Source organism: Wyeomyia smithii, chromosome 2 (genome assembly GCF_029784165.1).
Source record: "Wyeomyia smithii strain HCP4-BCI-WySm-NY-G18 chromosome 2, ASM2978416v1, whole genome shotgun sequence".
NCBI classification, from domain to species: Eukaryota; Metazoa; Arthropoda; class Insecta; order Diptera; family Culicidae; genus Wyeomyia; species Wyeomyia smithii.
This window is the reverse complement of record NC_073695.1, coordinates 252,101,904-252,114,132: the sequence shown is the minus strand read 5'-3', so window position 1 is coordinate 252,114,132 and position 12,229 is coordinate 252,101,904. Positions and strand designations below refer to the sequence as shown.

Below are 12,229 nucleotides of genomic sequence, written 5' to 3'. Positions count from 1 at the left end.
GCTTATGTAACGTAGGTAAATGATGTTATCGTCTTTACTCTCAGGTGGAACCTAGCAGCGCTTAATGGCTTTTCGTGATCTGATTATGTGTTAATAATATTGTTGAATTACTCCTACCAAACTCTTCTAGATTCAAAAATAATTAGGAAATCTAACAACAAAATATTAAAAGGCAAACTTTATCAATGAAATGAAAACTTAAATTAAAGTTAACATGGTGAAATTGAAGTATGGTACTTGAGCTTGAGCTTGAGCTTGATTGATCACCACCGGTTGCCACTTCGTTACTGACCAGGATCGACCGGAATTGCACATGGAATTTATCAATTATTGCTTGGAATTTTTTTAGCTATTCGATGTGCATCTCCAATGATCCCTTGCATGCTGATCAGTACCGACGCCTGCCGGTCCAGAACGTAGATCAAAGGAAGGAAGGAAAGGAAAGTTAGTTCGATACTTGTTGCTACTAGAGAGCCGGATATACTCCTGCACACTCTACAAGCATCACGGGTATGGAGGAGATTTCTGTTAGTGTGTTTGTCGCATTCCTTTTCGAAATTTCACCGTCTGTAGTATCGCGATTCGACTGCGAGAGAGCGACGACGCGCGCGTTCGTCTACCCAAAGAACCCAATCCCAGAGACGTACAAATGTTATTTCATTACAAGAACGGATTGGAGGGTATGTGTGTATCGCGGTTCTATCGATGCAAGAGAGCGAAGTTATTTTAGAAGCATATAAATGTTCTCTATTGCTAGGTGAATTCTAGAGAGTGGTGATGAGGAGCCTGAGAATTAACCCATGCTTAAGTCCTTTGGTAATTAAAAATGGCCTGCTTCTAAAAAAGATTCGAACTCACGACCATCTGCTTATCAAGGCGGACTCTGTAACCTTGTGGCTACCAGCTCCCCTCATGGTGAAATTGAAGTATGGTACTGACAAAAAATTAAGCACGTTCGAAAAAGAAGGCACGAAGTTGTGAAGCTCAATTTTACTTATCATTCTTACACGTTTTATCAGGCTCGAAAGCTTTGGTAGAACAGCTGTAGATTATTATTATTGTCGAACAGATCTGTGTAATCCAGAACTTACTCTAGTCATGATTTTTCTTCTCTGTTTGTCATTCTGAATATATTAACATTTTTGTAGCAGCGAGTTTGAATGCATAATTAATTCCAGTAAATCATATTTGTAAGTTCTAGCTTCCATCAGTGGCATAATATTTCAACATATTCTACAAATTGGTTTTTTTATCCCAACTTTAAATGCCAATGTTTCCAAGAAGGACTTTGATTCGCATATGGAACTGAAATTGAATCAACTTCTTTGTCGTTGAAACAACATGTACATGTAAATGTAAGTCTCCCTACCATGCAATGAATGAAGCTGATGAATTTGGCGAGAAATGAACAACATTGTTCTAAGCTTACCTGCAAATTCAGAAACAGTCCCATGTGCATCACAGGACAATGTACCATAGTTAAATTGATCAGATGTAACCGCTTCAGGCCCAAGCAGCACGCTTCCAGAACCTCGTCTAGCAGATGGTTTGCCTCGTACCGTTCCAGCATTAGATCTACCAACTTCAGCGTCTGCAGGTTCGGCAGGTTGAGCATCAGCTTCTTGAGCGCTGCCAGTAGCTGACCACCCGTCCCGAACAGTTTAATCGATTCCGGATCCTCGCTGGAGGCCATGTTACACGGGAAGATATAATTTAGAGATTTAATTTTGGTCCCACAACCGAGCCACTCCCGCGGGAACATAGCCTTCTGGTTCTGTTCGATAGCCCACGATATAGTGGTCATAAATTGAAACATATTGTTAAACGAAAACTCCGGACGGAAGTCTAGCCCCCGGAACAGACTCCCGACGGATATCAGACAACATTGCATCCGGGCCGGGTCCAGCACCGGCTGCCAGCCCGAGTAGTAGTTGTATTTCAGTCTCGAAAGCGTTCTGTCTTCCACCAGGAAATTGGACCACACGTTCGGCAAGTAGAAGGCCCGATACCAGCTGTTGCAGGTCTGGGACCGGAAAGGAAAAATCATGCTCATCAGCGAAATGGAATAAATCGAGCTCCCATCAGCGCAAGACAATTTCTTGAAAATTTCGCATTCCTTGGGCTGGAATGAAGCGGGTTCGCACAGTGGGACGATTTTGAATCAAAAGTGAAAAGTAATTCTAAAAACACCGTGAGTTGTTTTACCTATAATCGTCCTACTGTGCGAAACCGCGCTAGTAATATCCTACCAGGCTAGCGTAGTACCGCTCCCGAATGCTCAGGTGTGCGAAGATTCGCTCCATGATGTGATCCGGTAAATCACACCAGTGCGACTGGCCGTTAGTAAGCTCATCATCGTCCCAGTCAGCATAGCCGCCTCTCTGTTTGTCTAATTCGGACTGCTCCGGCTGGAGCTCTCCGCCGCCGCCGCCCGGGGCATCCTCTTCAACCTCGACGTCAATGTAACAAGCTGCAAAAGAAAACGAGAAACCAGAGAGACAATAAATAAGAAGATGTGAGGATGTAAATTATATATGAATTCATGCGAGACGTTGCCTTCCTTTGCCGGCATCCTTTTCTACGAGTGCAACCGATCGCTAGGAAAGGTTGCTCATAAGGGTCAGGTTTGCTTGATTGCCAGCAGTAAACTGCGGAAATGGATGGTCTGATTTCTAGGGCGATGGAAAGTTTGGAGCAATTTGAACGAAACGGAACAAGTGAGAAACATTTGTATCGAATTGGACAAGTGAATGTGAAACACGAAATAATTTATTCGATCTTTATGATCTGGGCTGCTACCACATTTAGAAACGATGTATTTTGTAGGACGAATCCTTCTGCTGACATCTGGTAGACATTTTTGTCTATGATGTTCGGAGAAGAAATGTGCCTGTGGGGATGGCTGCAATCAGATGAAGTAAAATTCTTTTGATGGAAGGGTTGGGACACAAACTAAACAAGAGCCAATTAAATTATGCATTCAAGTCAATACCATGCAGCAAGAGTGGCTGATTTTTATTAAATTTTTGTATCAATATTTTTTGAGGTAGATGAAAAAGTATAAGTTGGGTTAAGAGTGCGTAAGTAATTGTAGATGTCGTTTGCATGAAATAGGAATGCAAAAAACAAGGACCAACCTCAAGTAATCGGAAATTATTAATAAAAAAAAATGAAGAATCCAAATAGTTTAGAATAGTGTTCGACATCGGAACGAAAAATTGGGTACGTGTTCAGACCAGGTCCGGACCGGTCTAGGAACGAAAGTTGCCAGTGCTATTTTAGTGATGAAATCAATCATAAAGTTTTCTAGGTATGTTAGAAACTGTTTGATAATAACAGAACAATGCAAAAAAAGTTGCGCGGTAATATTTAAAAAATAATATTAAATCATTTTGTCCCTAATTTCATGTTTCCTTCGATGAATTGAGAATTAAAAAATCACAAAAATTGTGTGCAAAGCCACGACCGCAAGGCTGACGTAGAACTACACTAGGTTGTTTGTTACATTAGTTGTATTGAATATGTTTAAAATTTTGTACAAAAGGGAAGTTGAAGTGCTACCGATTTCAATTTGCAGGAATGGAACAAACTCTATGCAGCGGAAACAAGTTTCAACAGTCAGAGTACATGCAGATTTAAATAATATTTTGCTCTAAATTTTAGCGCAAAATGAGCGAATTAAAAATCTTCAATTCTTTTTTTTGATTGTCCCAAAAAGGACCATTTGTTGTTAAACTTAAAATCTTTTTGCACCTCTGTGCTACTCCGACGGCAGGAGTTTTGGTGAATTTGCGTACGACGAAGGCATCGAATCATCTGTTTTATTGGATGAGAGAATGCAAAATATTCTAAAATATTGTAAATATTTGATTCAAAAAGTATTACTAAACTTCAATGAGGCACTTTGATAGCAAAGGTGCTGATACACTGGAAATCAGAAATCCAACAGCAATTTTGATCGCCAGAATTTAGAATGCTTGTGTAGTAACTGCTGCTGCAAAGTAATGACTGTCCTAGTCGCTGTCCAGAACAAATATGACAATTTGAGGCAAAAGCAGGCCCTTATATAGGCCAAATAGTAGGGATGGGCGAACGGCTCACGAGCCGTTCATATGAACCGGTTCCTAGAAAAGAGCGAAAGAACGAACGGCTCACGAAAAAGAGCCACGGTTCTTTGAGCGCACCAGAACTGATGGGTTCGCGCGAACTCGAAGTTCACCGAGAAAACACGAACTGTCAACGCTCGTGAATCATTGTGAACCATGAGCCGTTCATATGAGTCGGTTCAGAACGGTGAGTGAGCGGTTGAGAGCCGCTCTCGCAAATGAGCTGTTTCGCCCACCCCGACCAAATAGTACTTGGGATTGTACTAGGTCTATAATTCTGTCGACCGTGTTCGGGAAATCAATCATTAAACGACCAAACAGATCAATCGAAATCTATGTTTCAACAATTTTTAAAGTTTGTCTATATCACTTTAAAAATTGTTGGGGCCATCCACATACCACGTGGACAGCTGGGGGGGAGGGTTGTGTAATGTTTACGGTCCTTACAAAAAAAAAAGATTTTATATGAACATTTGTCCATCGGGGGGTCAAAATTGGTTAAAATCTGTCCACGTGGTATGTGGATGGTTCCTAATGTAGTTTGGAAGAAGATAACGAAAGCTGTTGAGTGTTGCATACTGCTGAAGGAAAAAAAATTAGAACGTTCATGGATATCGAAAAGAAGTCAAATTTAAAACCGTTCCTACATTTTAAAAGAAGTGTAATGAATGAACGAAAAAATATTAACTCTTCAATTAAGTATTTATTTAAGCCGCAAAAGGACAGTTTGTTGTTTAATTTGATACGGAAAGGGATATGGATCGCATCTTTGCGCTCTCACTGACAGTGCGAATAAGGCGTTCTTTTGTTAACACAGTGGAAAGCTGTTTTCGCACTGAAAATTTGACGGCTCATATATTTTGAATGCCAGCATTGTGTTGTCAAGATTAGGCAATTTTTCATTAGAGGAATTTTCTGCATTTGGGCGAATGCATACAAGATTTTCCAAACGATTGCATCAAGAACGAAAGAAATTTATTGAAAACTAACCGGTTTATCAGAATTTGATATTAGCCATATTTTTCACTTTTTTCGTTTTTGATTTTACACCCCTATGAAGCCGAACTTTCTAAGAGGCGTAGTTCATACAAGGCTGGTTCTACAGTTTTCCGAATATTAAATTTTTATTTCAGTCAGTAGTTTACCAATTTTGATCTTTTATTTCCAATTGCCAATATACGTAACTATGTTACCCATGAAATCATAGCCGTTGAGGGCTTCTCCATGCATCACACACAACATACAGTTTTCCTTTAAAGTTTCCTGTCATTTGAAATAGTCAATTCGTTGTGGAAAATAAAAGTTTTTTTCAGCGTAGACTTATTTATATTTACAAGCTAATAAATATTGTATTTTACTCCATATCGATATAAAACATGCGATAGGTACCAATCAGACGAAAATTCGTTTATTTTTGTTTATTAGTAAATATAGTATTATTTATTCATTGAGGAATTTATAAACTGTAACTGTTAAATGCTGAAAAAAATATATTTTCGAATATCTAAATATACTGTTACCAAAGTTAAGCACTTTAAAAGAATTAAAGTATGATTTACCCTTTCTTATCCAGCCAATCTTCATCAGAATCACGAAAAACATTCATGAATTCAAATTTAGGGTAAATTAACCTATAGTAGATTCTTTCCCTATAGTGGACCACCCTCCAGATTAACCTAACTTATCGAAAACTCAAGGGATTTTCAAAAAACTTCCATAGGAAAACATCGTATTCAATCAATCTGCATTACAAACATTTATACACTCCGATTTATGTTGGGAGAAATTGAGTTGATTTGATAAAGGATCCACAAAATGAGAGAGGTCCACTATAAGTCAATTCATCCTGAGTCAAACTTTGAGTTTAGGGTAGCAAAATAAAACAAAAAAAAAACTAGGGTAATTTACCATGAAGTGGACCACTTTCCTATTTACTACCCCCACAAGAACAACCCAATTTATGCGAAAACTCGAGGGATTTTTTTTGGAAAACATTCTACCTTTCCTTTGGAAAACATTCTACTTAGCCAATCTGCATCAGTGGTCCACTACAGGACAGGGATCGTCTATAGGTTAATTTACCCTATCTTGGATGGACCATTTCCTTTAGTGGACCACCCCTACGAGAAACTTTTTATTCCTTTGACATAAATTGGAATTTAGAAATGTTTTTCGTGATTCTAATGAAGATTAGGTGAATAAGATGTTTCCCAATGGATATTAGAATTTTCGCATAAGTTGAGTGACTCTAACCGGTTTATCTGAAGGTCCACTAAATCACGTGGTTCATCCGAAGTAGTTTAAGCCAATTTCCTGACCCGTGAATTAACCTATAGTGGACCCCTTTACTTTAATAACGTATAGTGGACCACCAGTCGGATTAACTCAAATTTTTTAACATTAATCGGAACTTAGAAGTGTTTGGGATGCAGATTGGCAGGATGACATGTTTCCCGAAGGAAGTTTTTTGAAAATCCCTAGAGTTTCCGCATAAATTGTGCTAATCCGGTGGGTGGTCCATTGTAGGAAAGGGGTGATAAATAATATAATAATCGTTATAGATTAATTAACCCTGATGACAAAAACCGTAACCAGCTAAGGTCCCGTAGTTTGCAAACTCGCACAAACTTAGCACTGTATAGGACGCTGATACTTCCGGTGGCCCTTTACGGACATGAAGCATGGACGCTGAAGGAAGCTGATCGACGAGTGCTCGGAGTTTTTGACGGGAAAATTCTGCGATCGATACTTGGTGGTAAACTGGAAGATGGAGTGTGGCGCAGACGCATGAATCACGAGTTGTACCAGGTATACAAACATGCTGATATAGTGAAGGTAATACAGCGGGGCTGGCTTCAGTGGGCTGGACATGTAGTCAGAATGCCTGACGAGAGAGCCGCCAAAACTATCTTCAGTAGACAATCAGGAAGAGGCCTTCGCACGCGGTGGATGTGAGCGGTGGAAGAAGATGCACGATCTGCTGGTGTACGAGGAGACTGGAGAACGGCTGCCCAAGACAGAAGAAGCTGGAAATCTCTAATTCGTTTGGCCCTAGACCGGCGAACGGTCCGTTAGCCAACAAAGTAAAGTAATTAAGATAAAAATATTTTGAGTGCTAAAGCGGTTTATTTGATCGATATAGGATAAATTAACCTATTGTAGGACATTCGCCAGATTAACTCAATTTATGCAAAAACTCGAGCGATTTTCAAAAAGCTTCCATCAGGAAACATCTTATCCAGCCAATCTCTATCACAAACATTTCTTAATTCCGATTAATGTTAAAAAACGTACGTTATTCTGGTCAACTATAGCTAAATAAAGCAAAGAAGTCCACTATAGGTTATGCACCCTAATAATTCTGCATCAGAACCACGTGAAACATTTATAATTTCCGATTTATGTTAAGGGTAATGATTTTTTTTTTGGATGCCTGCAGGGCATTCGGTAGAAGTGCCACTGCGACAGGAATGGTTGTCTTTTGTGGTTGAGTGAGTAATAGAGTTAATCTGACGAATGGTCCATGGCAAGGAAGGGATCCACTATGGTTTAATTAACCCTTAATCAAACTTTGGGTTTAGGGTGAAACTACCTTGTATACACTATTTCCTTCAGTGAATCACCCTGACGAAAAACTGTTTATACTTTTGATGTAAATTAGTCCAATACTTTCCAATACTTTTCAACTACCAAATCGATGGGCATTCTCTCAATAGAGTGGACCAAGTTAACGACCTTGGTATCCTACTTGATGCGAAGCTCACTTTTAATCTACATCGCTCTGCTGTTATCTCAAAAGCTATACGTCAGCTAGGACTCATTACAAAAATTGTTCGAGACTTCAAAGATCCCCACTGCTTGAAAACGCTTCATTGCTCGTTGGTAAGGCCTCTGATCGAGAATTTGGTGCCCTCATCAGCTAGTGTGGAGTTTACGTATCGAACGTGTACAGAAAAGGTTTCTGCGATTTGCTTTGAGAGATCTACCTTGGCGGGATCCTGTAAATCTTCCACCGTATCCTGACCGTTGTCGTCTACTCGGCCTTGACACACTGGAACGACGAAGAAAAATTCAACAGGCTGTATTTATTGCCAAGTTAATGAACAACGAAACTGATTCCCCGAAAACGCTTTCCATGTTGAATTTTCGGGCTTCCCAGCGAACCCTTCGCTCTACCGGACTGCTTCAACGAAACTATCATCGTACTGTATTTGGATGCAACGAACCATTGACTGCCTGTGTTCGTACCTTCTCTGTTGTAGAAAACTTGTTCGAACTTGGAGAGCCAACATTAATGTTCAAAAGAAGACTGAATAATACCTCACTTTTATGAATTTGACCGCACTACATTTAATAAGACATTTGTCAGTTAAATCACATTGAATAAATAAATAAATAAATAAATTGGAATTTAGGGTAAATTAGCTTTCAGTGAATCCATATCCTCATAAGGCGTCGTACACAAATTACGTAACGTTAAAAACCTAGATTTCAGACCCCCTCCCCCCTATGTTACGATAAGTAACGTTCGATATGACCCCCCTCCCCCTAAAAATACGTAACGCTGGATATCCTGCCCCTCCTTCCAAATTCGCAATTTTGAGCAAACATCACAGTTACGTAACGGTCTCCCCCCTTCTCTCCTATGTAACAATAAGTAACGCGGACTCAACCCCCCTCTCCCCCTTCATGCGTTACGTAATTTGTGTACGACGCCTAATCTCCCAGCTGGTCTTGAGGTACGATGCTAGCATAACAAGCGAGTCGTCGTAGGTTCGAGTCTCAGCTCGGGATAGACTGTTAGTGTCAGTAGGATCGTAGCGCTAGCCCCGCAATTGTCCTATACACTTAATAGTTTTCTGTGAAGTCTGTGTATAATAAACAGAAGGTCGAGTTCCGATACGGAATGTGCCTTTTGAACCCGATTCTTATAGTAAACCACTAGTCATATTAAGTCGGTTTTTGCGAAAACTCGGGGAATTTCCAAAAAACTTTTATTGGAAAATATTTTATCCAGGTAATCAGCAACAGAATCTTAACAAACATTTTCGAATTCCGATGTATTGTAACGAGAAATTGAGGTAAACTGACGAGTGGTCTACTATAGGAATTGGGTCCACTATAAGTTTTGACTTTGAATGCTTGTAGTTATTTTGATGCAGATTGGCTGGATGAGATAGGGTAAATCAACCTATAGTGAACCCGCCAGATTAACTGAGCTTATCGAAAACTCGAAATATTTTCAGAAAACTTTCACCGGGAAACATCTTTTACAGCCAAACTGCATCACTAACATTAAAAGGTTTCGATTTATATTAAGAGAAAACCAGTTAATCTGAGTGGTGGTCCACTATAGGTTAATGAGGCAAAGTGGTCCACTAAAGCCTAATTTAGCCTATTTCTCGATGGACCTTTTTTGAAAATCCTTCAAGTTTTCTTATAGAGTAGAACTGCCTTGGATGGACTACTTTCATTAATGGAATATCCTGACGAAAAACTATTTATTCTCTTGATGTAAATTGGAAATTACACATATTTCTCGTGATTCTGGTGCAGATTAACTGAATAAGAAGTTTCCCGGTGAAAGTTACCTGGAAATCTCTCGAGTTTGCGTGGCAATGAAGTTAATTCGACCGGCGGTCTACTAAAAGGCGCGGTCCATCCAAGGGAGTTTTACCCTAGATTGAGTTAACCTGGCATTGAAGTAAGTGGTCCATCCAAGATAATTTTACCCTATTCCCTGGCCCTTGGTTCTATTAATAATAAAAATATTTTTAGTTGCCTTTCCCAAAAATATATACACTGTAAAAAATATGAAATATTTTTGGTGTTTTTGACAAAAAAAAATTAATTTCTCAAAATTCAGTCGACTATGATTGTGTAGCTAGGAGTGTAAAGTTTTCGAAGAAAAGAATTTAGATTTTTCAGAACAATAAATATATATATGTTATGGACCACCTGTCAGATTAACCCAATTTCTCTCAACATAACTCGGACTTTATAAATGTTTGGGTACAGATTGGCTAGAGACTATTTTTCCTAATTGATTTTTCTGAATATCTCTCCAATTTTCGCATTAATTGGATTTACCTGGCGGGTGGTCTTCTGTAGAAGATGGGTTCACTATAGATTAGATTACCCTATTTTTCTGTCTTACGTTGTATATTTTTCTGAAAGGACAATATTATTGTCTACCAATTTGCCAAAGACCTGGCCCTAGCTATTTTTCCTCGTTTCTGGTAAATAAAAAGTTTTCGTTTATTATTTCTCCATGATCAGACAACCATCAATTAGCTTTAGCTAACCTTTCGTAATTTTTATGAAAAAATATTAACAAAATTATGAAAAATGAGCTTTTTGAAGCAATTAGTTTAAAAATTTCTTTTTTGATTTTTTCGGAGTTTCCAATGTTTTTTCTATGGTATTTATTCTAACAGAAAGACAAAATTATTATTTTCCACTTTGCCGAAGAAGTCGCACCGATCAAACTGTTCCGACTTTTTATATGCTGAAATTTAAATCATCAATACCATGTTTACATAGACTTTTATCATAAGTTAGTCGTGATTAAAAAAAACTAGTCTAAACCCCAAAATAGGTCGAATAAAATGATTTCCCAATTACCTACGGAATTGCACAAATTCAACCGACACTAATCGTTCTTAACAATGAATGATATAATATTTAATGTATCTACATTTCTTAAGAGGGGATCACAGCTGAGTTATCCTGTGCTGCCATACGGCATCAAACTTAGGAAGTAAATTTAAACAATATATCCATTTATTTGACATATTTTGTTTTGAAATTTATGACAAAAAAAGGGATTCCCTGCCAAAAAAATTTTCCTAAATTTCCCAAAAAAAATAATAGTAGATGTTGACATAAAACTGAAAATTACTTAATGGTTTCTTACTAAATATCGTAAATTAAGCTTACTCTAATCACACTCACACACACACACACATACACAGTACCCTAAGACCAGCTGGGAGCGTTTAATCTTTATCATTTATTTTAGGGTAAATTTGGACATGAGAAAAAATATTGTAAAAAACAACTAATATGGTGGACTAATCGACAAGTTCGTATGGCAACTCGTTATTAGTAACTCAAACGGCGTGCACAATTTTGCTCTTCCTCTTTATCTGTTACGCAGAAACAAAAATTTCATATTGGGAAGGGTCTTCCACACACTTTGGTTAACAAATGTCGGAAATAAATTTAAAATAAATCATTGAATAAAGTACTCTATTTCCGCTATTGTTGTAGCAAAAGCACTCAAAAACTAGTTTTTGTTCTACTTTTTCCATTGTTTTTGCACGAGCCGCCATGTGGAATAATTAATAACGTCGCTGTTTTGTTTGTTTCAAACGAAAATTCATTTCTTTCGAGTGCCTAAACTTTTCTTCAAACATTACAAAAGATTATTTTTGTGCTTTTTTCACCGCGTAATTTGTTTTCGGAAAGAAAACGCCTTTTTTAGGCCAACTGCTAGGGAAACCCGCTTATTCTCATCTGCGAAAGGAAATGAAAATAAGGTCATGTAAAATTCGATATTAATTTGTATGGAAATTTATGACAACCAAAAAAAAATGGATTCTCTGCTAGAATAATTTTCCTACATTTCTCAAAAATAATAGCAGCAGATGTTGACATAAAAATAGAATAATCGAGTCCAAATTGCGATTGCAGCATAAAGAAAATAACTAGGAGCGATTTAGACAATTTTGTTTGCAAGCAATAAAAAATTATAGAAATCCACCTGATGTTTAATTCATATTTTAGAACGAGAAACACTCGACAATTAGCCAGAAACGCATGAATTATAGTATCGTAGACATTATCAACAGAATTTTAGAAAATATTCTTCGAGTTCTTGCACCGTAATAAAAAAGTGCGTTCACATTAACGCAAATAAAACAATCTGAAGTGTAAGTGCTGTAAGGAATTTTAATTGCGTTACCTTTTTGGTATTTTTTTTACTGCTTCTGAAAGCGTATGATAGACTTTTTTTCACATGAAACAGTTTCAAGTAATAAATCAAAAGGCTCCATTCTCACATTGTCGTCGCAACGTCTTAAATTATCCAAAAATTGAAACTTAATCCATAAAGCTCTAGA

The 12,229-nt window shown here is 38.0% G+C and overlaps 1 protein-coding gene across 3 annotated transcripts in view; it reads right to left on the bottom strand.

Moving 5' to 3' along the window:
- Nucleotides 1–12,229, bottom strand: part of LOC129724722 (uncharacterized) — a 51,529-nt gene that overhangs the window by 14,319 nt on the left and 24,981 nt on the right. For all 3 annotated transcript variants that reach the window (XM_055679855.1, XM_055679853.1, XM_055679854.1), the window contains exons 2-3: nucleotides 2,250–2,470; nucleotides 1,430–2,023 (exon numbers count right to left, since the gene is read on the bottom strand). In XM_055679855.1, the coding sequence (XP_055535830.1) occupies nucleotides 1,430–2,023; nucleotides 2,250–2,303 (648 nt within the window). In that variant the 5' untranslated portion in view covers nucleotides 2,304–2,470. The remainder of the gene's footprint in view (nucleotides 1–1,429; nucleotides 2,024–2,249; nucleotides 2,471–12,229) is intronic.